The sequence below is a fragment of the Chenopodium album genome, chromosome 7 (genome assembly GCF_948465745.1).
Source record: "Chenopodium album chromosome 7, dcCheAlbu1.1, whole genome shotgun sequence".
NCBI lineage: Eukaryota > Viridiplantae > Streptophyta > Magnoliopsida > Caryophyllales > Amaranthaceae > Chenopodium > Chenopodium album.
In genome coordinates, this window is record NC_137840.1 from 73,383,305 (window position 1) to 73,407,534 (window position 24,230).

At 35.3% G+C, this 24,230-nt stretch overlaps 4 protein-coding genes across 5 annotated transcripts; 3 read left to right on the forward strand and 1 right to left on the reverse strand.

The window, feature by feature from the left end:
• Positions 1-267: 267 nt before the first annotated feature.
• Positions 268-3,940, forward strand: LOC145638486 (proteasome subunit beta type-1-like). Its single transcript, XM_081689463.1, has 7 exons — positions 268-475; positions 567-674; positions 1,497-1,578; positions 2,587-2,716; positions 2,866-3,008; positions 3,126-3,212; positions 3,627-3,940. Exons 1-7 carry the CDS (start codon positions 429-431, stop codon positions 3,699-3,701), a joined length of 672 nt encoding a protein of 223 aa, XP_081545589.1. The 5' UTR covers positions 268-428; the 3' UTR covers positions 3,702-3,940.
• A 1,769-nt stretch (positions 3,941-5,709) lies between these two features.
• Positions 5,710-7,206, forward strand: LOC145640655 (putative xyloglucan galactosyltransferase GT11). The gene has a single exon (XM_081691895.1). It carries the CDS (start codon positions 5,710-5,712, stop codon positions 7,204-7,206), a length of 1,497 nt encoding a protein of 498 aa, XP_081548021.1.
• Positions 7,207-8,086: 880 nt separating this feature from the next.
• Positions 8,087-11,527, reverse strand: LOC145638487 (uncharacterized). Its single transcript, XM_081689464.1, has 6 exons — positions 11,236-11,527; positions 10,976-11,101; positions 10,356-10,434; positions 10,181-10,273; positions 9,976-10,089; positions 8,087-8,882 (listed from the first exon to the last, which is right to left on the reverse strand). Exons 1-6 carry the CDS (start codon positions 11,442-11,444, stop codon positions 8,829-8,831), a joined length of 675 nt encoding a protein of 224 aa, XP_081545590.1. The 5' UTR covers positions 11,445-11,527; the 3' UTR covers positions 8,087-8,828.
• Positions 11,528-12,447: 920 nt separating this feature from the next.
• Positions 12,448-19,766, forward strand: LOC145638488 (ATP-dependent DNA helicase 2 subunit KU80-like). Of its 2 annotated transcripts, XM_081689465.1 has the most exons (12): positions 12,448-12,611; positions 13,537-13,629; positions 13,831-13,882; positions 14,874-15,005; positions 15,917-16,320; positions 16,451-16,737; positions 16,830-17,025; positions 17,163-17,366; positions 18,336-18,503; positions 18,582-18,965; positions 19,181-19,311; positions 19,434-19,766. In XM_081689465.1, the coding sequence occupies exons 1-12, from the start codon at positions 12,597-12,599 to the stop codon at positions 19,492-19,494; spliced, it is 2,127 nt and encodes a 708-aa protein (XP_081545591.1). In that variant the 5' UTR covers positions 12,448-12,596; the 3' UTR covers positions 19,495-19,766. The 2 variants fall into 2 exon arrangements, with proteins under 2 accessions (XP_081545591.1, XP_081545592.1); XM_081689466.1 differs by lacking the exon at positions 14,874-15,005 and having other exon boundaries at positions 16,040-16,320.
• Positions 19,767-24,230: the final 4,464 nt, after the last annotated feature.

Below are 24,230 nucleotides of genomic sequence, written 5' to 3' on the forward strand. Positions count from 1 at the left end.
CCGACATAAAGTACGACACAACACTACCTAGAGCCATCTTTACTTGTGAATTATGGAATAATATAATCTAAGATGACAAATATACATACATAATTATATAAAGTGAAGAGTAATATTGTAATTAACTTGCAACTTCTCATAATATTTAGTAATACGTTGCGATTAAAAGAGGTCGTATTTGAGTATTTGACACTAGTCTAGTAGGAAGGAACTAAACCAATTGCTTTTAGACAGACGACGCAGCTCAACTCTTGAATCTTGCGCAGAAAGAAAAGCATTTTAACAACAATTCCAAAATATTAAACGAAAAGCATAAAAAAGAAAAAAAGAATTAAAGTAGTTCAATTGAATCTCTTCCCAAACTTCATTTCTTCGCCCTAAACTCTCTCACTCACTCACTTTCTCTCTCTTCCGATCGACGATTCATCATGACGAAGCAACACGCAAATTGGTCTCCTTACGATTTCAATGGAGGGTAATTCACTTTCTCTTCCGCAAAATTCTTCAATTTCCCCCCTTTTTTACCCTAATTTTTGAATTAATTTCTTGGTTTTGGGATGAATCAGAACATGTGTTGCAGTTGCTGGTTCAGATTACTGTGTGATTGCTGCTGATACTCGTATGTCAACTGGATACAACATTCTCACTCGCGATTACTCCAAGATTTGCAAGCTGTAAGTTTTTCTCTCTTTTTTTTAGCTGAATTGATTTAAGTTTGTGTTACTGTTTTTGGGTATTGATTTGTTTGATTGGAGAACATGAATTGCTTTTGTTGATTGGTATGATGAGGAATGTCATTGATTAGTATAATTAGCTGTTTGATGATTAGGGTTTTAGTATGATGCTTGTTAAAGTGAAGAAATTGATTAGGGGTTGGCCATTTCTTGCTTAAGGAATGAAAAAGGGCTTGAAAGTGGAATAATTGTTCCATTTTGTTGGAATTACCCTAGACCTTTTTAGGTTTAGTGGGTTGTTTGTTTATGGTGAATTATGTTTTTTATTTTTCACCATAGTTCTGATTTGATTGTTCCGTCGTGAGTTGTTTAGAGGATTAGTTAAGTTTCACTTGTTCGCTGCTATTGGCGTTTTGATGAGATGGGGTGTGCATTTGTGAACAATGTATTTGCTTAGCAATCATAATAGAAAGAGGAGGTAGAGGAAGGAGTGAGCTTGCTTTTGCCTTCCAATATTTTCTAAAAGATTACTGGGGTTGTGTTTACATACCTTTATCATGCGCAAAAAAATGTAGATTTTGAAAAAATGGCCCCATCCAATCATGTGATGTTTGATTCTGCGGATGTAATGGAGAAGGAATTAATGGGACATAATTTGTTCAGTTGCTTCTCCTGATAAATATTTTCATCAATGTGCATGCCTTTACTTCAACACTGAAAGATAGATCTGATGGATTTCTATTGCTTTTAATTTGATTCCCCTCTCCTCTCCCCAATCGCATCTTTTATGTCTTCTGAGTCCTGTTTCCATTGACCTTGCAGGGCTGAAAAAAGTGTATTGGCTTCATCTGGGTTTCAAGCTGATGTGAGAGCCTTACAAAAGCATTTAGAAGCAAGGCACCTGGTAAGGTTTTCAAAGCTTTTTTTTTTCTCTTCTTACAAATGGAACTTATTGAGTTCTTATATGGTGACTGTCAACTTTGCTCTCGCTGCTCAATATTTGATTGCATACTTTTGTTTTCTTTTTGCTGATGAACATGCCTTATGTTTCTTCCAAAATGTTGAAATGCATATGTATTGAATTTTGCTACTTAACTCTTGTCGTACTCTCAAGGGAAAATTGATCTTCATTAGTATTATTGTTAGGTAATGACAATTATGGGCTGTAGACACTAGATTGATTGAAATATCTTTAGCTAAGATATGTTAGAGAAGGCCTAGTTAAACTCTGAAATGGTTTCTATTATGATTTTTTCTATTGGATTTCACATGGAAGCACAGTAATTTTGGTTGTTGCAATCATTCAATGGAGCCAGTAGTATCCTTCCTTGAAAATAAAGAATAGATAAAGGCTGCCCCATAGTTTTAATCCTGATCCTATCTAATTTGTTTTATATATTGCCTGTTTAGGATTCTACTTTAGATAGTTACAAACAGAGTTTGATATACACTGGATTACTATTGTGGTAATAGAGAGGCTATTTCTGGTGGACCCATACATTATAAAGAGAGTTACAAAGAGATTTTGATGTACATGACCTATTGCTACATTCTAATAAGAAAAAAGCTAGCAAATTCCACGAGCCATTTTATTTTAATCTATTACAAAACAAAATTCGAAGAATGGTGATCTTTTTCTCAATTGGAAATGGACCAATATTCCAATAGATTTTTGTATAAAGACTGTCACTCTCACTACCCTTAATTTTGATATTGAGCTTGTTAGCATCGTTATGGATAGGTAAATGGAGTATATCTTATAATATCTAATGTCAGGTTGATCTATGAATTTATAACTGGTATGTAATTAACTGAATATGAAATAGAAATGAATTATTACTGATATTTAAAAAACTGAATGTTCTTATTAGACTTGGTTTCTTTATTAAACTTTCTTCTGTTTGTGCCCCAGATCTATCAACATCAACACAACAAGCAGATGAGCTGCCCTGCTATGGCTCAGCTCCTTTCAAACACACTCTATTATAAACGTTTCTTCCCTTACTACGCTTTCAATGTATTGGGTGGCCTTGACAGTGAAGGTAGCTCAAAAATCATTATTTTCTTTTGCTCCTTTATGTTCTAAGTGTTTAATTTACTGAATAAAAAAATAAAATAAAAAAATAAAATAAAAATGTTACCTAATTAAAAATATGGTAACTATGCGCGCCTTACTTGTTTAATGCTTCAGGCAAGGGGTGTGTATTTACATATGATGCGGTGGGCTCATATGAGAAGGTTGGATACAGCTCCCAGGGTTCTGGTGCGAAGCTTATCATGCCTTTCCTGGACAACCAGTTGAAGTCTCCTAGTCCCCTCTTACTACCTGCACAGGTATGTCATTGACTTTGCAGGGTATCTGCAGAAAGTTCTCTATTTTCTCTGTACTTTCTGCCCCTTTTAAGTGGCAATCTTAGGCTCTTAGCTGACTAAAAACACTGGCTTATGCAGGATGCTGTGACACCACTGTCAGAATTAGAAGCAATAGATTTGGTGAGAACTGCTTTTGCATCTGCAACTGAGAGGGACATTTACACTGTAAGTTTTTACTTGTCAATTTTATATTGTTTTCTTCAGAAAATTCTGAAGTGCCTTGTGTTTCGTTCTTGTTGGAGATGACTCTCAAAATGCTTTAAGAGTTTCAAATTTAAATCACCTCTTCTAATATTTTTGAACTTCTGCCTGGAGATTTTTTTCTATCCTGTCTCCCAAATCATGATATTCTGTTATAGTAGCAGTGGTAGAATGGCTTTCTGCCGAAGAATACCATGGAAAGTATATTACCCCTGGATGTAAAGTTGTAAACAGTGCTTTGTGCTTACATATCCACCCCCTTCCCTGGTACCGCCTTAGAGAAATAGATATGTTTGGACTACAGGAGTGCTGATGGAAAATTGGGATTCATGCAGTTAGCTTTAGTAGTCTGTACTGACTGTAATTTTGTTTGGGCAGGGTGACAAGCTGGAAATAGTGGTTCTCAACAAGGAAGGTCTTCGTCGAGAATACATGGAACTCAGAGAAGATTAAGCTGTATTCCAAGAATGTCATTATTACATTGAGTTGTTTTGTTGATGACATTGAAGCATTGTTGGTGAAAACATGTTTGTAGCAGAAGATGATAAGTTTGGAACAGACTCTTTTCTTGTTATCAGAAACTGTAGTTGGAACTAGCTTTGCCAGGAAATATTATGCCTACAATTAAAATTATTTCCATGTGCTCTTTTGGGCTATTTCTTTCCGATAATTTGAAAGCTGCTTTAATCTTATGTTATGCACGTTAACTTTTTATATCCGTAGAACGGAGCAGTGAAAAAGATGTGCAAGTGCAATGGATTACATATGGGGCATGTTCAAGAATGATTGTGTACCAGCTCTTCTCTGAAATCCATATTGGTATTAGGAACCTACACGGTCATTTGGCAGAGCGAGGACCTAGTTTGAAATTTTGCAAATCAATCGTTTCCATCAAATGTTCTGCTATAACGAAGCTTCAACATTGCCATTCCTGTCCAACGGTCCCGTCTTCCATACGTTTTTTCTGTTTCCTTGGGGGAGGGCGGATTTGGTTCTGTTTCTTGAAACTCCGTGGTTCCCCAAACAATGACCCTTATAAGCCTAGACATGTTTCACCTTTCCTTGAAGGAGCAATTACAACCCAACCCAATCTAAGCAAACACCTTTATTTATAAAACTTATAGCTGAGTGTTTATTGGGGTGTGTGTTGATTGTTGAAAGCCAGTTGCAAACTTCATCAACAAGAAGGTATAATCCAATATCTTTAGTTAGAAATGTCAAATAAAATGAAACGTAACTCCCAAGCTTATAGTTATATGGTATATCTCCCTGTAAGAATAGATTCAAAGCAATTAAGTATAATGGTTATACTACCTCCGTTACATATTATTTGCAACGATTTGACATAAAGTAGAGGGGAAAAATGTCTAATCGTTGCAAAAAATATGTAACGGAGGTAGTATATGAAGTACTACGTATATAATTTGTGTAGCCATCCTATTATTTTTTACAAAAATATTTTGAACACTCGTATATGCAATATACTATATTCTTAACTATTTAAAGGTAAATTTTGGAATTGATTCTCTCACCCCCATCCTTTGTGGCTCTCTAAACACCAACAAAAACTATTTTTTTTTCATGTTAGAAATCTCTACTTTCCTAATGTATACTTGGTGATATTTTATTTTTTATTTTTTGTATTCCTGTACCCGCCCACATCATCATTCTTAATCAACACATCATCTTACCATATAAAATTCATGACACTTTTATGTGGCATATTATGACCTTTGACATATTCGATATACTGTACAAGTATATTAGAATATTACAACATACTTCCTTTATTTTTTTTACTTGACCTGTTTCTTTTATCACGCTTGCCAATGCAAAACTTTAACGATCAATAACTTAAATTCTCCATAAGTAAAAATTATAAAAGTTATATATTATGATAGTAATTATTGAAACGAATATAAAAAGATCATACATAATATATTTTTCTTTACATATTATTCACAAAAGACGGTCAAAATAAGGGTGATAAATAGTGTAAAAGTCAAAGCGGGTCAAATAATAAAGAACGGAGGAAGTAGTATCATACTATCATCTTTAATTCTATATCAAGATTACACTTTATTGCAAAATCAATCACTATCAATTACACAGATTTCTAGACATAATTTAAGGCAAAAGGAGTATGTAAAATTATTTACAGTACATAAATTATATGTTTACACTCCCCTCAAAGAATGCTTAGGAATGAAGGATATAGTGGTATTGACCTCAGTACTCGCACTCTTTTTGTCCTTACATAAAATTCAACCATGTTTTCTGAATATTTTTTCATGAATGAGTAAAATGATATCCTTAACATGTTATGAACTTCATTAACGTAATCCCAAAGTTCTCTCATAGGACTGTGTGGCAATAAGACCTGAACTCAGTTGACTTCTACCAAAGTTCTATCCTTACTGAAACTTGTCCTTAAAAGTTCAAACCCTTGATTATGGAGACAATGGTTTTCAGATATTTTCAGAAGAACTTCTGCATTGTTGTTGCTGCTGCTCTAGGCTTCTTATTGCTGCGCTTTTCGCTGCCTGACTTTGCGTATATCTCATCCTATGCAAATGCTATCAGGCAGCCTGTAGATGCAGGAAAACTCAAGTCTAGTTGGAAATCTCAACAGCAAGATCCTTGCTCGGGTCGTTACATATACATGCATGATCTCCCTTCCAGATTTAACCAAGACTTGGTTACAAAATGTCAGACACTCAGAAAACAGTTCAACTTATGCCCATATGTGGAAAATGGAGGTTTTGGTACTCAGCTGAAGCTTAACGCCAGTTCAGAGGATTCTGAAAGTGTTACGTCAGGGGAAAGTTGGTATGCAACTACGCAGTTTATCTTGGAGATGATATTCCACAGTAGGATGAAGCAATACGAGTGCTTAACTGATAACTCATCTTTAGCCTCGGCTATCTATGCACCCTTTTACCCTGGGCTAGAGGTAACCCGGCATCTATGGGGAGGGTTTAGCTCATCAATCAAGGACGCGGGAGCATTGGATTTTACAAACTGGCTAAGGGGAAGACCTGAGTGGGAACGCGTGTTTGGTTGGGATCACTTCTTTGTTTCTGGGAGGGTCACTTGGGATTTTAGGAGGCCGACCTACATTGGTCCCAACTGGGGTAGCAAGCTCATGAATTTGCCCGAAACCAAGAACATGACCATGGTATCAGTAGAAGCAAGCCCCTACGCCAACAATGATTTTGCAGTTCCATACCCAACAGATTTCCACCCCTCAAATGACAGTGAGGTATTACAGTGGCAGGAAAAAGTTAGGAAGACAAGAAGAGCTCACCTTTTTGCGTTTGCAGGGGCAACACGCTCTTATAAAGGCTCAATCCGAGGGGAGCTTATCCGTCAATGTAAGAATGCACCAGGAAATCAATGCAAATTGGTTAGCTGCGTTCCGAAAAATAAAGCCAATTGCAACAACCCTGCAAATATTATCAAGGCATTTTTGATGTCTGATTTCTGCCTGCAGCCTACAGGGGATTCAGACACAAGGCGTTCCACTTTTGATGCCATCTTGACTGGTTGTATTCCTGTTTTCTTTCATCCAGGATCAGCTTACACACAATATTTTTGGCATTTGCCTAAGAATTACACAAGCTATTCGGTTTTCATACCAATGGAGGGGATACAAAATGGGATGGTTCATGTTGAGGAGGTTCTGCATCAGATTTCTCAAGATGTCGTGACAGCTATGAGAGAGAAGGTAATAGGGCTGATTCCAAGTATCATATATGCGCGCCATAAGTTGAAAACTGAAGATGCATTTGATATCACTGTCAAGGGAGTCCTCAAGAGAATTGAGGATGTTAGGAGACAAATTCATGAAGGGAAGGACCCAAGAAGCAGGTTCCCAGAGGAGTCGACTTGGAAACATTACTTGACAGGAAAACTCGAAAATCATGAGTGGGATTCTTTCTTCAGAAGCAAGCAGTGAAGTCGGAGTCCAGATGAGGGTATATAATCAAATTTACTTTGTAATATTTCTGGCCCATTTCTTTTCAATAATCTCTATTTTACTATAGCAGTTGATTTGTAAGAGATAATGTAATCCCTACAAATCTAATAAGGCTTTATGAGCCACGGTTAATAAGTAATCTCCGAAGCCAGTCCTTTGTCAAATTTTTTCCAGCTCTTGCCTTTATGCCTAGTTGCCCACAGTCACCACCATTTAATCAAAACTGCTATTTTTTTTATTTATTTATTTTTCTCTCTCTTTTTTTTTTTTTTTTTTTTTTTTTTTTTTTTTTCTCTATTGAGACCCAAAAGGTTGCCGAAACAAGATGCAGCACAATACTTCAACATGAGACCTATTGGCCAGTGGACACAAAAACTCGATAATCATCTAAACGTCACACAGGACTGAAGATTCAGATTTGTAGAACTGAGGAAGAAGTAGATTTGGGGGAAATTCATAAATGGTTGTATAACAATGCAATTACATCATCAATACGGAGATCAAAACTCCAGGCCTTCGGGTGGCTGGACACTCCCTAAACAAAGTCAAATAAATCACAGCCAATTCCTGCTTATCTCCTTCCTAGCTGATCACCCTATACATAACCTTCCGACTTCTTTCCTTCTGACAAACACATTGCTCCCATACCGAAGCTAACTCCAACTGATTTATTGGCATTACCTAGAGTCCCATCTGCTATACCTGATGCACTACAATCAAGCTCGTGAATTCCGAAGTCAAGAACATGATGTTGCAAACAGTAGATTCGAGCCCTTAAGCCAACAATGATTTTGTGGAGCCATACCCAACTTATTTTCAACCCCCCCCCCCCCCCCCCCCCCCAAATAACAATGAGGAGTTACAGTGGCATAAGGGGTGAGAAGGACGAGAAGAGCTCTTTTTTCACTTGCAGGGGCCACACATTCATATGTAATATGTCTGAAGGGAGCATATCAATCAGTGCAAGAATGCCTCAGAAAATCATTGCAAACCAGTAACTGCAACAACCCACATCATATCATCAAGGCATATGTGAATATATGATATCTAATTTCTGTCAGCAACCCCCTGCAGATTTAGACACAAGGTGTTCCATTTTTCATTCAAACTTTGGCAGGTTGTATTCCTGTTTTCTTTCTCCCAAGATCAGTTGTATTACAGTAAATACTTCTGGCACTTGTCTAATTCTACACCAATTATTCAGTTATCATGCATGACGATGGAGGGGCATAAAAAAAATTTGGAACTGTAAGTGTTGAAGAGGTTCTGCAGCAAATCTTTAAGGATGTTGTGACAACTAGCTATGAGAGAGGAGGTATTGAGGCTGATTTCAAGTATCATATACGCACGTCATAAGTTGGAACAATAGATGATGCATTTGATTTTGCTATCAGGGGAGTTCTCCAGAGGACTCAGTTTTAAGAAAACAAATACAGGTTGGAAAGGACCCAAGAAGCAGGTTCCATTAGAGTCAGTTTGGAAGTATTACTTGGGCATTTTTATTCTTTAATACTTCCTGATTGTTCGTAAAGGGAAATGGAATCGAATCACTAATAGAAGAACTGAATCTCCCACATACATTGAGACTTCATAAACTATGGCTAGTAAGTATTTTCTGAAGCCCATCCTTTCTTCTCCAGCTCTTGCCTTAAAGCCTGCATCAACAACCATTCATCAAGAACCATCCTGAAGTGCAAGATCAACTAAATCAAAACTTAAATGAAATCTGAAACTAAGAGTTAAGCATACTATTGGGACCTAAAGTTTCACAATTTTTATTGTTTGGGACCTCTTTTTTAATTTTGCATGGTTTGGGACCTCTATCCAAACTTCTGTTACTTTAACCAAAGGTAAACTCAAGGTATAATTAACTATTCATAAAAGGAGAATTAATTCAACATCCTTGAAAAAAAAGTTTTTTACATTAAACAAAAACAATACTACCACAAATCCACAATACTAGGCAATAATATACTCCCGTTTTTTCCTGCTTTAATATGCAAAAACAGTACAACACCTACAACAATTGAAGCAATTTTTTTAAAAAAATTGGGAATACTTTGACAGGATTAATATAGTGGAATGCTAAAATTCACTTGAATTGTACTCTATATACATTATTTTTCAGCTTTAAATCAATTTATTTAGATTAATTCATCAATTACGTAAATATATCAAGGCCTTACCATTGAACCGTATTACATTATAAAAAATTTGTAGATTACAAACATTAACATTGATATTTACCAAGCAAAAATAATTTATATCTTACCTCCCTAATTTCGTTTTCTGTAGTTCAATATCAAAACTCTTAAATTAATCCCTTTAAGTCAAAACCCACTAAAAAGGAAATCAATTCATATGCTTTTTGAAATAAAAACACAAAGAGAAGTAGTATACCTGTAGAATTGCTTATTGCTAGTAAGAGATAAATATTTTTAACAGTAGATGAAAGATGAATAAAGAAAAACTTTAGAAGAGAAGTTTAATAGATGTTCAAATCCCACGAAAGAATTGCACATACAAATTAAAGTATTATTTTTGGCCATTTGGGGTTTTAACTCATGTGGACCCATTATTTTTAACTCATGTGGGTTATTTTAACCTAACTTGGACGGAAGTTTGGATAGAGGTCCCAAACCATGTAAAATTAAAAAAGAGGTCCCAAACGATAAAAATTGTGAAACTTTAGGTCCTAATAGTATGCTTAACTCCTGAAACTAACTACACAATGATATGAATTTTCACCTTGATTCTTTTTCGATTCATATCAAAATCAAAACTCCCTAAACGAGATGCAGAACGATACTGCACAATTGACTTCTTCCCCGAAGGAAACCAGAACTCGACATCATCAACAAACTACACAATAAAAGCACATGTACTGCAAGTCAATTTCTGTTTCCATTCTTAGATTATTTAGCAATTCTACATATTTCTGCTAATAACCTACCCCCATTATGGGACTTTCATATTCCACACGCACATAATCGTCTTTCTTCTCCATGATCCGGGGTGTGAAATTCTCCGGTTTTGTTGATTCAATCTGCAAATATAGGGATCATTAGTTAATTTACCACGAAAGACGCCAGCAGCTTTTCATGGACTGTTTAGAAAAGAAACCTTACAACTGCAAGAAGCTCCTGCATTGCTACTTCTCTACTCACAGGTTTCTTGCTCCCTCTCCCTTCTTCAGGGTTGTAGTTCCTGTTAGTTGCATATAATAAAAATTCCCATTATTAATATCCAACCAAAAAACCTAGGAGAAACTCTTTGCTACATTAACATATCCTTGAATGTCTTACTAATCAACCAAACTACACCAAAGCTACCAACTTTCTCAAATCTTATGACACTCCTACCCGTATGAATAAATTTAATCCTACATTCCTACTAGTAATAAAACTCATGTGGGTTACAATCTAGGGGAATAATTGTGCTTTTCAAATCACCACATACTTGATGACCAATTCAGTTGTCACGTGACTAGTTCAAGTTATAATGTCAATGCGTCCAAATTCAGTTGTTACATAATTAGTTCAAGTTATAAAGTCAATGCAACTTTTAATTCTTGACAAAGGGAATAATTTACAAGCTAGACTAACCCAAAGTCCCAAACCTACACTATTCATTGTGCAAATATGTAAAGACCCCCAAAAAATTGCAATGTGTAAGATAATTCAGCTCAAAGATGAAACTCAAAAATTGCAAGAAATCTAAAAAAAAAAAAATCAAAAATCAAACTTACCAAGGAGGGGCATAATGGGAAGTGTCAGATGAGTTTTCAGAAGTGGAAAGACAATTTTTAGTTGCAGGGCATAAGGCCAATGAAGGTGGATTCTTCTGCACTCCCAAATATTCTGGTTTTGTTCCACTGTTCAATTTTTAGAACCAACAATTTATCATTAAAGCATGAATTTAAATCTGAGAATCAATTTCAAATACAAAGTATAACCAGATAATTAAAGAATAAATTTTGAGGACAAAAAAAAAAAAAAAAATAACAACCTGAAATGGAAGATTGCTGCAAGTGTAGCAAATTCACTGCTTCTTAGTATTATTTCCCTTCTATTAATTGGGGCATTGGGTTTTATTTGTTGTTCTTGTTGACAAGAAAGGATGCTGAGATTTAGAGAGGGGTTATGATGGGTGTTTTGTTGTTTAATGATGTTTTTGTTGGTGAAATGGTAGCTGATTGAATGTGCCATTGACGCCATTGTTTTTAAGCTTCAAGCTGCTTTCTTGGTGTGTGTGTCTCTCTCTCTTTGAGAAGTTTGTGTTGTTGTGATCATTTGGAGTTTGGGTTGTTTTGGTGGGTGAATAAAGGCCCAAAGACCTTTACCCAAAGAAGCATGGGATCATTTACGAAAGTATGGTTATTTTAAAATTTATTTACACTTTTGCATCGGAATAAAACTTAATTATGAAATTATTGTCCACGTAGGCTCGGATAAGTTTTTATTTTAATTTTTTAGAGGTAGCGGTTTTACCCTTCATAAATTGAGTACTAATGACAAACCGCTACCTCAAGTAGTGGTTTTAGACTATAACCACTAAAACCACTACTTGAGGTAGCGGTTTGTCTCTAAAGAAAAAAATTACCCCAAATGTATCTCCAAGCCTACGTGGACTATATTTCCGTAAATAAGTTTCATTCCAATGTAAAATCGTAAATAAGTTTTTTAAAAGCTATAATTTTGTAAATCATCCAAGAAGCATGTAAATAAGGCTCGTATCGTTTTGATTTGACACGTTGAAAAGAATATACCCTCTGTTACGTATTAATATCGGGTATTTAAACAATACTAATGTCGAAGGGACTCAAGACTCGGTAATTGAGTAATACTTTTTTTTTTTTTTAATGAATATAATCTAGACCTTAATTATGAAAAAAATAATAAAGCAATTATTGGAAGCTATAATATCTTCCACCACACTTGAAAAATTCGCTACCCATACTTAATTTTTGTTTTCATAAAATTAAAATATGATACTACCTTCGTTTCATTTTATTTTTAACAATTTAACATAAATTAAAAAAAAAAAAAAAAAAAAAAAAAACATAATCGTTGTAAATAATATAAAATAAAGGTAATACTCAATAATTGTCACCCAAACAAGCCGAAGATATTGAGCTTGACTAGTCGAAAATTCTTTACTCCTAATTCCGAACGAGCTACTACCATCTTTTAAAATGTGGGACATAATTGGAACTTACAAACTTTTACCCAGGTGGCGGCAAAATTCTGAGAAAAGTGTAGTTTCTCTAAAAGTCTCCGTATTTTCATGGCACATTGAAGCGTCTTCAGCAATCTTTCTCATTTCCTCAATCAACATTTCTGAAATTCTCTCTCTTTTCTCAATCAACAATGGCTCGCAACAAGGTAATTTCTTTCCATTTACTTTTCATTTTCAATTTTGACGATTTAAAGGGTTTTTGTTGCTGTTTTTAGTACTCGTAGTAGTTTTTTTCAACATAAAATTTACTGAATTTCATTATTATGTACTTTTAATACACTTTTCAAGCTATTTTTAAGCTTTCGTTTTAATTTTTGAGGTGAATATTGTTTAATTTTGTGAATGAATTGCTGAAAACTTAAAATATAGCGAATTTGAGGTTTTGTAATTAATTTAATTTGTTGCTAGAATGTGCTATAATTTTGGTACGAAAAATATGCTAATTTTGGTTTTACTTGTAAAATTTGAAATTTGACGATGCCGTTTTATGGAGTTTATGCCCTAATTAGGTTGAATTGACTTAACATAAGCTCAAAGTTGTTTGCTTGATTTTATTTAGAGGGTAGGATGGATTTAGGCATGTTGTTATGTGAGGTTTGTTTGTTTCATCTGTTAGAGGACTGAGAAATTGAACATTCGTGTTACCCGAATTATACCGGATTGTCATGATGTGTTCCCTAACCCGGAAATTAAAAGCTGAATATAACATTGTTCATATTGATTATGAACTGAATTGGATGTAGTGAAGCTTTTAGGGAGGTTGACTCATGTGTTCCCGGTGAGCAAGACACATTGGATATGGAGAAAGTATCTTATAGGTGACTACTGGGAGATGTTTAGCATTTCTTATGAGTACAAAGGCGTAAATTTTAGGAAGAATCACATTTTTTCCCCAGTTCTCGCCGGTCTAATTCTCTGATACAAGATGGGAAAATAAATGTAGTTATTGTCAATGCTTTGGTCAGTTTGGTGTGAGAGGAAGTAGTTTAGACAGCGTTACATAATATTTGGATTTGCTAGCTACCGATAATGCTTTCATGATTAAACAATTGTTTACCTTTTTGATGACAGGAATCACTGGTCCTATTGCTTGATGTTGGTCCAAAAATGCATGGTGTTCTTCCACAAGTTGAGAAAGTTTGTGCCATGCTTTTGGAGAAGAAGGTTGATATGTCATTACTTTACACTCTTCCATCACCCCCTTTTAGGCTTTTACTATTCAAAGGATTTTCCTGTATCTTAATGTTTTGTTGTACATTCTCCAATTAATGATCATGCTTTTGGAATCCTGTAAACTGACTATTATTGAATGGAATAATATAGTACCGAACCATGGTCTGAAGTCTTAATTTACTGTGTCTGCAGCTGATTTATAACAAATATGATGAAGTGGGAATTGTCTTATTTGGAACTGCAGGTATCTTATCTTACACTTTATTGTTTTACATTTTTATTTTTTTTTTATTTTAAACTTCTGCATAGTAGATTAGTACATACCACATCTGTGATCTTAAAGGTGAGCTGTTTTCTACAAGTAAGGTGTGATTTGATATATCCTCAGATGATAAAAGAGAAATATTCTGGAAATTTTTTATATTGTCTCATCACGCTCATTTTATGCAATAGTTCATGCTCGTGTGAATGTTATTTGTTTATTGCCCCTTAACTTCTGGTTTAGGTACTCTACACATCTTATATGTACCACCTTACTATGCATCCTTTTTCTTGTTTGCTCCGTTATAGTAGACTATTCAATGCTTTTTTGGGTCAAGTCTATTAGAAACATCTTTGCAATAGTACAGCAATACTATGTCCATTTGACATTCTCTACCTTATCCTAGCCCCCTAAGTGAGAGATTCCTTTTGGGTATCGGGCCAATAGTCTGTTTTGAATTATGGCCACAACACACATGGCCTATATAGGAATATCTATCTTGATTTCATTGCAAGCTGAAGTAGCCTTAGAAACAGGCTAGCTTTTGCTCATTCAAAATGTGCCTGAATGGGATGTACTCCATCGTTTGCTAACATAATCACCTTGAAACTCTTATAAAACCCTTTTCAGTGGTCACAACATCACAAACATACATGTCCCAACTACCCAACAAGCCAGCTTGCAAAACTGATCTATGTATTGTGTAAACAGCTTTGTACCTTGATAATGTTAGTAAACTTGGTATATTCTGTAATCTTGTCAATGGTGTCTTTGTTGATTTTTTTTTTGTTTTTTTGTTTTTTTAAGTTGGGGCATATTATAGAGGAAACAAGATGAATATAGAAGGGAAAAAGACTTTGTGCAACAAAGAACTCTTCAGTATTTCACTTTATTGCCTTGTATGTTTTTGCTCTGTGCTTATTAAAAGCCTACATATTGTTTCATTGACGAGTCATTGAATTTTGAATTCCAGAAACAAACAATGAGCTCACTAAAGAAGTTGGCGGATATGCAAACATTGTGGTTCTGAGGAGTATAAAAGTTGTAGATGGAGATCTGGTTGATGTACTGGATCAGATTCCACGAGGAACGGTTCCTGGCGATTGTATCTTTCATGATTAGTTGTTTTGTTATTGTGCTCTGAGTTTTATGCTTGGTTCTAAGTTTTTGAAGGGTTTGACTGGTTCTTCATAAATCTTTTCACAAACTACCTTTTCAGTATGTTACATGGACTCGGGTACCCATGTCCGACACCAGTACGTGTCCAAGAGTCCGACTCGGCTATTTTGTGAAAAAATTTCATGATTTTGAAGTTTGAACTAAAGTGAAGTGTCCAAGTGTCACACCCATGTTTTAGTGTCGGGGGTCTGACATGGGTACTTGTAGTGAAATGAAGAGTCCATGAAGCATATTTGCCTTTTTCCTATATATTTGACTTAGTTTAATTTACTTTACTCCTCTTTTTTGCCTATGCGTTCTTGTGCTTTCTTTAGTTTCGCTGCCAAATCAGCCTTCTGCATCTGCTCCACCCAGTTTTAATAGTCAGGCACTTGTGATAGTTACCTAAGCATGAATCTAAATGGATAAATTCGTCAATCCATAGTGACAAGGGTGGTTAATCTTTATTGATGATTGATAATATATGACTATTTCTCCTTGTTTCTTCACCCAATTTTGTCATTTTACTCCCGGTACTTTCGATACAGTTTGATTGGCCCCTGGGGTAGGAGGTTTTGTCAATTCCTAGACTCTACTTCTTGATTCTTCTCAATGATGAATAGATATATAAACTGATCACACCCGACTGGAGCAAATGTAGCTGTTCTCAGCTGTTGTTGCTCTTAGGAATCAGGATAGAGTCAGTAGATGAGTAGACTGTAGTTTTTTTTTTTTTTTTTTTTTTTTTTTTTTTTTTTTTTTTTTTTTTCTTTGTTGTAAATTATATCTGATTGTATAAGTGCTGTTGTTATATACATTCTTTTGATTATATGTTTGAGGCCTTGACTTTATTGTTAGTTCTTGATGCAATTATTGTTGGTATGGATATGCTAATAAAGAAGTATGGACCAACTAACAAGGGAAAGAAACGCCTTTGCCTAATCACTAATGCACTCTCTCGTCTGAGAGATCCATATGAAGGCACAAAAGAAGATCAAGTCAGCACTATTGCTCAGCAAATGACTGAGCAGGCTATTAAATTGGAATGTGTAGTAGTTAGAGGGAAGCTAAGTGGTGATGCTGATAAGAACATTATGGATGAGAATGACAAACTATTAGAACTTTTCACAAAGAAAACTTGGGCAAAGACTCTTTATGTTGAAAGTGCAACTTCGTTGTTAGGAGCACTCAGGACTCGGAGCATAGCCCCTGTTACAATATTCAGGGGTGATCTTGAAGTGAGCTCTGCACTGAAGATTAAGGTATGTTACCTTTCATGGTAATATGGTTGAATGCAGTTAGATATTATTCTCTATAGTTAGTATTCTTTTGCACAAAAAGTTAGGATTTGACTTATATTTTTCCCAATTACTTGACAACAATAAACAATAGGTCTGGGTATACAAGAAAACTTCCGAAGAAAAATTTCCTACCCTAAAGAAGTATTCAGATAAAGCACCTGCGACTGATAAATTTGCCACCCATGAAATCAAGGTGGACTATGAATATAGAAGCATTAACGACCCTGAAACAGTTGTGCCTCCAGAGCAAAGGATCAAGGGTTATCGTTATGGACCAGAAGTGGTTCCTGTATCATCTGATGCATGGGAAGCTGTCAAATTCAAACCAGAGAAGAGTGTGAAGCTCTTAGGATTCACTGATGCTAAAAACATACTACGGTGAGGAGTATTTAGTTTAAGCTGGATTTGCCATCTTCTGTTGAAGCAAAATAAAAACTCAACAATTGAATCTCTAATTTTCATGTTAACAGCCATTATTACATGAAAGATGTCAACATATTCATTGCTGAACCTGGCAAGAGAGAAGCTGTTACTGCAATTTCTGCATTAGCTAGAGCGATGAAGGAATTGAACAAGGTTGCCATAGTTCGCTGTGTTTGGAGGCAAGGACAGTCAGGTGTTGTGATTGGAGTCTTGACACCAAATGTATCTGTGAAGGACAGTGTTGTAAGTCTTCCCTTCCACTGTCACATCTATATTTGTTTACTGGCATACTCTGCTCTTTATTCATTTATCCTAAGATTTTTTTTTTTTTTCTAACTTTGTTTACTGTCTTATTATCCTCCTATATGCTATGTGAGAAGCCTGATTCATTGTACTTCAATGTACTCCCGTTTATGGAGGATGTTCGTGAGTTCCAGTTTCCTTCTTTCAAAAACCTCCCAACATTTCAGCCAACCGAAGAACAGCAAGCGGCTGCTGATAATCTAGTAATGATGCTTGACCTTGCACCACCTGCCAAAGAGGAGAACTTAAAGCCGGACCTCACACCAAATCCTGTTCTCGAGGTACTTTGTTATAGTTTTGTCTATTCATGCTATAAAATGTGTGTTTCGTGGGTGGAGGTTGAGGGGATTAGTGCATCACACTGAATCAAGGATCTTATGTTTTTCACTAGGGTTACCAGACCTGAATAATATTGCAGTACTCTTACGGTTTTATTTACTTCTATTTTTATCTTTTTATTAAATTTTATGTTCAGTTTCCTGACATTTTTAAATTTGGTTATCCTATTTTAAAATAATAAAATATAATAATAATAGAAACAAAATTGGTTTAAATCCTTATGCCCATGTGTGGCCCTCTGACTCAACCACTGATGAGTTTGGAAAGTAATTCATTCTTCCTGAGCTGGTCCTATACAGAGGTGTCAATTTGGGTACTCGGGACGGGTTTGGTGAGGGCGGATCGGATGTATTTCAAAGTTGAGTCATGCCAAATTATTGTGTCCATGCAAGTCGAAATATGAATTGGGTATTGTCGGGTCAGTTTATACACCTCTAGTCCTATACATGTTCATGTGGAGGGATATGAATGAATTTTTAGCATGGTCAATTGATTAAAAGGACTATGCCTATGGCATTATTTTAATGATAGAAAATTTAAGGGGCTTATCTTTTATTATTGAATGATTGATTGATAAGACAATAATAATCTGGCAGTGCTTGTTGCAAATGAAGATCATTTTCTACTTTCTAGCATGAATAATATCTAGGTGAATGCTGACTGTTATGGCTTTCTGTTATCCTTTCTTGAGTAACTACTTTGAAATAGATACCCTTCTGAAATTATCAGAGGGTTGAGAGGACTAGGAAGGATTAGCTGTAATAGATGACCTAAAATTGTAAAGGCAGTGTGCTGAGTTTCTGTCTTAATGGACTGAGCTATCTAATCTCTTGATGGTAAGCTGTTTTGACTGTATTGCATCATTGATTAATAAGATTCTCTGACTGGCTAGCTATCTTATGCCTATGCAGCGGTTTTATCACTTTCTTGAACTAAAAGCAAAAGACCCAGATGCTGCTGTGCCTCCACTTGATGAAGCCTTGAAAAAAATAACTGAGCCTGATGCAGAATTACTATCTCAAAACAAGTCTGTCATTGATGAATTTCGAAGATGCTTTGAATTAAAGGAGAACTCTACGGTGGGGAGATCTGGCTTACATGTTCTTCGTAAATCTTGTCACTGTTTATGCAGGCACTAACTTTTCCTACTTTAACAGAAGAAGAAATCAACTAGGTCAGTCAAAGAGAAGCCATCTGGATCAGATGATGAGAAAGAGGCTGCAGAAGATCATAATGTGGGGAAAACATTAATGACCACCGATGATAATACTGCAGTTAAGGCTGAGATCAGTGATGAGAAACCATCCAGTGCTGTGGCAAATAATTCTTCTCTCATTGTTGAGAAGATTGGGAACATCACCCCAGTCCAGGATTTTGAAGCTATGCTATCTCGTAGAGATAGCTCAGATTGGATTACTAAAGCAATCAAAGGTATGCGAAGCAAAATTCTTGAACTTTTAGAGGACTCATTTAAAGGAAGTAACTATGACAAAGCCGTAGAGTGTCTCGTTGCCCTCCGAAAAGGCTGTGTCCTTGAACAGGTATGCTTCTGAATTTTTCTTTGCAAATGAGCTGCAGTCTTTTTTTATTTTTATTTGTGTGCCACTCATTTTGTCACATTTGAACGTGACCATCTGACAATTGAAATAACACCAATGTGTTTCACAGTATATATTATTATATTGCTTGGATTTTGCTTTACTGAAGGTTCGATGACCACCAGCTTGTTTTGAATCTTAAAGTTTATTTATTGTAGGAACCGAAACAATTCAACGACTATCTACAGTATCTTTGTAGATTCTGCAAGGATCATGGCCTGAATGATTTTTATGAGCTCCTTGACTTAAAAGGGATGACATTAATCACAAAATCAGAAGCCGTAGACAGGTTTGATTAGCATTCTTCCTGCTAGCAACCTTAACCTTATGCCTTTAACATCATCTTTTATCATTATACATATATTCTGACCTTCACATAGCAGATTTACATCCAATTTATTCTCTTTGCAGTGATGTGGCAGATGAAGCAGCACGAAGTTTTATGGTTACCAAAGAGCCCAAAGTCGAATAACAACTTGTTGCCTAATTGAACTGGTGTACATAACTGGAATGGAGGATGCCTCAGGCACACGACGCACTCTGCAGTTTCTTTTCAATCTTTTACCCCAAAGGAGAGGTGGGGGGTTCCAGAATTTTGTAGTCACATGTATTCCAACGTAAATTTTGCTGCAGGCGAGTGCAATAACCAAATTTATTATCTAATGTTGCACTACATATTCGTAAGCAATAGTTGTGATTTAGTAGCTTGATATCAAAGATTAGAAGGATAACAGATCACTTCATTACTAATTGTCTATCGCGGAATTGAGTAGGAAAACACTATACAATGGTTTTCGAACCACACACTCTAACAGCATAGGGAGTACATAAACTAAATAGGATTTCTTGTCCTAATAAAGGTCACAAGTCATAATTCGTTTAACAGGACCTCTTCCATCAACAGCATCATCTGCCAAAAAACATAATGCCATACGATAAGGTAGGAACCTACATATAACTGTCAAACACGATATAATCTATGATAGAAAAGCTTTTAGTACAATATGTATGAACAAATGAATTCACTAGAAAGGGTTCCAACTTCCAAGTACAAGTTTATGTATGATTATGTGAACAATCGAGTGTTATAACATCATCCCAACTTCATATAACCTAAGTAATTAAAGTACTAAAGATTGTACTCGTATTTCGTTTACTTATCCTTTAGATGGAATGAATCATGAAAGCTATCTTCCTAAGATTTTTTTTAACATAACTAGTAGATATATAGATTAAAAGGCTATAGCCTTAATATTTACAATGAACATCCCATAATAATTACAATGAAGATTGATGTTGCAGCAAAAAACGCCTATGCAATAGGCTATAAATACATCCGAGTTAAAGCTTGTACAAGGAGCTATATGTACAATAGTAGTAAACCCAAAAGCTTCCTGCCACCAAGAAACTAAACTAACAGCTATTTTCAGCCATAATTCCAACCCAAAAGCTATAGACATCCAAGACTAAGAGAAGAACACCCACATGACTAGTGATCAGCTGTTGTCGTTGCAACACGCTCCTTTTCTGCTTCATACAATTCAGAAACGTAATCAGGAACTAAGTAGTGAGTTTTGTACCCAACCGCCATCTCTCTTCCAAAAACAGCAAGGCGATGAGCTAATTCATTAGCCTCTCTTGGGATATGAGTCACCACAGCCACTTCAAACTTGGAAAGAACAGTAGCAACATCACATATTGTTGCAGCTAACTCGTGATGAGGATTAGGCCCTGCTGTCATGAGCATATCTCTAAGCACCTTGGCATCAGTTTCCACGATCACTTTCTTAACCCTTAGATCCTCAGCAATCGAAAGACCATCATTCAAGGCATACAACTCAGTAAGAAGGGGAGAAATAGCATCATATTTGCAGGAAAAAACCCACATACCAAGAACCATCAGACCTTCTAATGACACCCCCTCCAGAAGAAACAGCTGAGTTGAGCCAAGCACCATCAGTATTTATTTTAAAATAGCCATCCCTAGGTGCTTCCCAAACTGTAGCAAAGGAACTTGACTCGTTGCTTTTCTTTTTGTTATTCACCTGTAACAAAGAGATAGAAATCTTATAATCGAAATAGAACTTAGTAAAAAGAGAAATCGGACCAATTTGTTTATTCTCAAAAATGGTATTATTTCTATGTAACCAGAGGTGCCACAAAGCAGTACCAAAAATCAGTTTCCATTTCCTATCCAAACTTAGATTATAATTAATCCAAATCTTCCAAGTCGAATTTTTAAAAATATTAAAATCAAAATTTTTTGGAAGATAAACTTTTCCAAAGATATCATTCCATAAGATAGAAGAAGCAAAACAATCTCTAAAGATATGGATGTGAGATTCTGAGAAAAGATTGCATCTTGAACATATAGGAGAAATTAGAGGCATGTAACCTGCCAAAGTTTCAGCCACTGGCAAAATCGAGTGAGCACAATTCCACAAAAACATTCTATATTTAAAAGGAATCTGAATTTTCCATAAACTTTTCCAGGAATTTAAATTAGAAGAAGCTAAACACTTCCCCTTTAGAAGAAGATGGTAAGCTGATCTAATATTAAAAATACCATCCTTGCTCAAATCCCATGTGATGAAATCCTCTAGATTTGCAAACCTTGGTAAAGGAGTAGCCTTGATCATATTGAGAATATGTTGTGGAAGAAGATGTTCTATATCATTCAAGTACCAAGCCTTATTTCTGATTATATTAGACACCTTCCAATTGATCATGTGAGGAGGGATATCACAAATCATGATATCTTTCAAGGGAGCATTACCTAACCAATGATGGTGCCATAGAGAGGTAGAAGACCCATTACCAATCCCCACCCTTAAACCCGAAGCAAGTAATTCCCTCCCTTTCAAAATATCTTTCCAAATTTGAGAATTAGAAGAACTAACATGACAATCAAATAAACCTGCTTTCTTGAGATATTTTTCATTGAAAATCCTAACCCAAAGTTTTTCAGGTTTTGTAAGTATAGTCCATCCTAATTTAGCCATGAAGGCTATATTCCACAATTTTAATCTCCTCACCCCTAAACCCCCTATTTCCATAGGCTTAGTGACATGATTCCAGGCTATTCTTGTAGAATATCTAGTTTTATCAACCTTATTCCACAAAAATTTTCGACAATTCCTTTCAATATCATCACAAATATTAAATATACCATTAACTATTATGAAGAATTATTAAATATTCCTTTCACATTTACATTATATGAATTGAAATTGTAATTAATGTTTATGAATGTTATCATCCATAATAAGTAACTTTGTAACAATAAATTATATCATTTATGTAATTTATCACTATATAAAGTTATAGTTAGAATTGATATGTACCAAGTAAAATACCAAGCATTCATTGGTTTTGTACTCAAAATGGCATCTCCAAAACTCCATTTTACCTGTGCTCTTTTAATCACATTCATCTTCTTCGCTCATTGCAAAGGTACATAGTTTTTCTTCTCTTTCTTTTGCTTTTTTCCTTTTCTTATATATATATATATATATATATATATATATATATATATATATATATATATATATATATATATATATATGGAGTACTTTCCTTGTTAAAATGCTAAAATTTTAATTAAGAAAGTATCATATGGTAAAGGAGTTATAAAAAGAGTATTTGTACCCCCTTTGCAAGTATGTACAACAAGGTGCAATCGCTTGCAAACATATAGTTTTGGTTCCATCGTACACTTTATACAATCGGTTGTACATAAATTAAATCGCCTTTTTCCACGTTTTTATTTTATGCTATTGTGATTTTTATACTCATAAGTCATAAGCTCATTACTTACATCATTACAATCTTGTACGTTTCAATTTTACCTAAAAGTGTCCATTCATTATACTACTTGTTATTTTTCTTTACACTCGTAATCACTCAATCTTAATGAAAGTATTTAGAATAAGACAATCATAAACTTAACAAAGTACGAGTATAGATACTAAATCCGGATAGATAAATTAAATCCGAGTTTTTTGTCAAACTAATTTAATTTCTCATGGGTGGTGAATAGGTGAAGATGGTGAATTATTCGATGATTGCAAGACTGTAGGGCAATGTGAAACGCAAGCTGAGTGTGCTGCAAAATGCTCTAAATTAGGATCGCCTGGCATCAGATTTTTCTGTGGACCTGTGACTAATCATCCTGAGGCTCCTAAAGTGTGTAGTTGTTGTACTACTTAGTTCTTATAACTAAGGCTTTCATTATATGTTTACTGTGATACGAGTATGTGAGTTTCATATGTAATAATACATGCTTCACACAATATTATTAAATTGAAAAAGAATGAAGTCTTAAAAATAATTGTGACTAAAATGTACATAGTAAAACAAGTTAAAGTTATCAGCTATTGTCATTTAAATGCAAATGTAAGCTAATGGTACGTTCAACAACATTATCATGTGTGACAATCAAACAACCTTTGTCATAACTAGAGCTGTCAATTCGGGTAAACGGGTTGGCTTTGGGTCGGGTAAGAGTGGGTCGGGTCAACTCGGGTCGATTCGGATTAATTCCATAACCTATATATGCGGGTCGGGTTTGGGTTGGGTCATGCTTGAGTCGGATCATGTCGGGTCATACTTCTTATCAGGTTTGGGTCGGGTTACATTCGGGTCGAGTGAACAATAGATTGGGTTTAATTTGGGTTTTCACGGGTTAAAACGGGTTTGGGTAATTCTCGGGTTCGAGTCGGGTTCGGTTCAAGTCAATAATTTACGGGTTAAAATCAGGTCGGGTCATTCTCGAGTTTGAGTCGAGTTTGGTTCAAGTCTATAATTTGCGGATTATAATCAGGTCGGGTCATTCTCAGGTTCAAGTCGGGTTCGGTTCAAGTCAATAATTTGCGGGTTATAATCAGGTTGGGTCATTTCCAAGTCGGGTCATTCTCGTATTCAACTCGGGTTATGTTCAAGTCAATAATTTGCAGGTTACAATCAGGTCGGATCATTTCTAAGTCAGGTCACATTCGGTTCAACTAAATATAAATAGATTTCATTTGACTATAATATATATGAAAATATACTAGGGAACTATAGTCTATAATTTAGGAAGATAATTATCTCCTTTGACCATATCGGGTTATGTTCAAGTCAATAATTTGCAGGTTACAATCAGGTCGGATCATTTCTAAGTCAGGTCACATTCGGTTCAACAAAATATAAATAGATTTCATTTGACTA

Bases quoted from the DNA above. Each gene is read 5' to 3' on its own strand.
- LOC145638486 (XM_081689463.1), top strand. From the start codon at position 429: ATGACGAAGCAACACGCAAATTGGTCTCCTTACGATTTCAATGGAGG. The intron at 675-1,496 runs GTAAGTTTTTCT...TTGACCTTGCAG, and splicing joins TACTCCAAGATTTGCAAGCT to GGCTGAAAAAAGTGTATTGG. The intron at 3,009-3,125 runs GTATGTCATTGA...TGGCTTATGCAG, and splicing joins CCCTCTTACTACCTGCACAG to GATGCTGTGACACCACTGTC.
- LOC145638487 (XM_081689464.1), bottom strand. From the start codon at position 11,444: ATGGCGTCAATGGCACATTCAATCAGCTACCATTTCACCAACAAAAAC. The intron at 11,102-11,235 runs GTTGTTATTTTT...AAAATTGAACAG, and splicing joins GCAGCAATCTTCCATTTCAG to TGGAACAAAACCAGAATATT. The intron at 10,090-10,180 runs GTAGGTTATTAG...TTTATTGTGTAG, and splicing joins ATGAAAGTCCCATAATGGGG to TTTGTTGATGATGTCGAGTT.
- LOC145640655 (XM_081691895.1), top strand. From the start codon at position 5,710: ATGGTTTTCAGATATTTTCAGAAGAACTTCTGCATTGTTGTTGCTGCT.
- LOC145638488 (XM_081689465.1), top strand. The intron at 13,630-13,830 runs GTTGATATGTCA...CTGTGTCTGCAG, and splicing joins CCATGCTTTTGGAGAAGAAG to CTGATTTATAACAAATATGA. The intron at 15,006-15,916 runs GTATCTTTCATG...CTTTATTGTTAG, and splicing joins AGGAACGGTTCCTGGCGATT to TTCTTGATGCAATTATTGTT.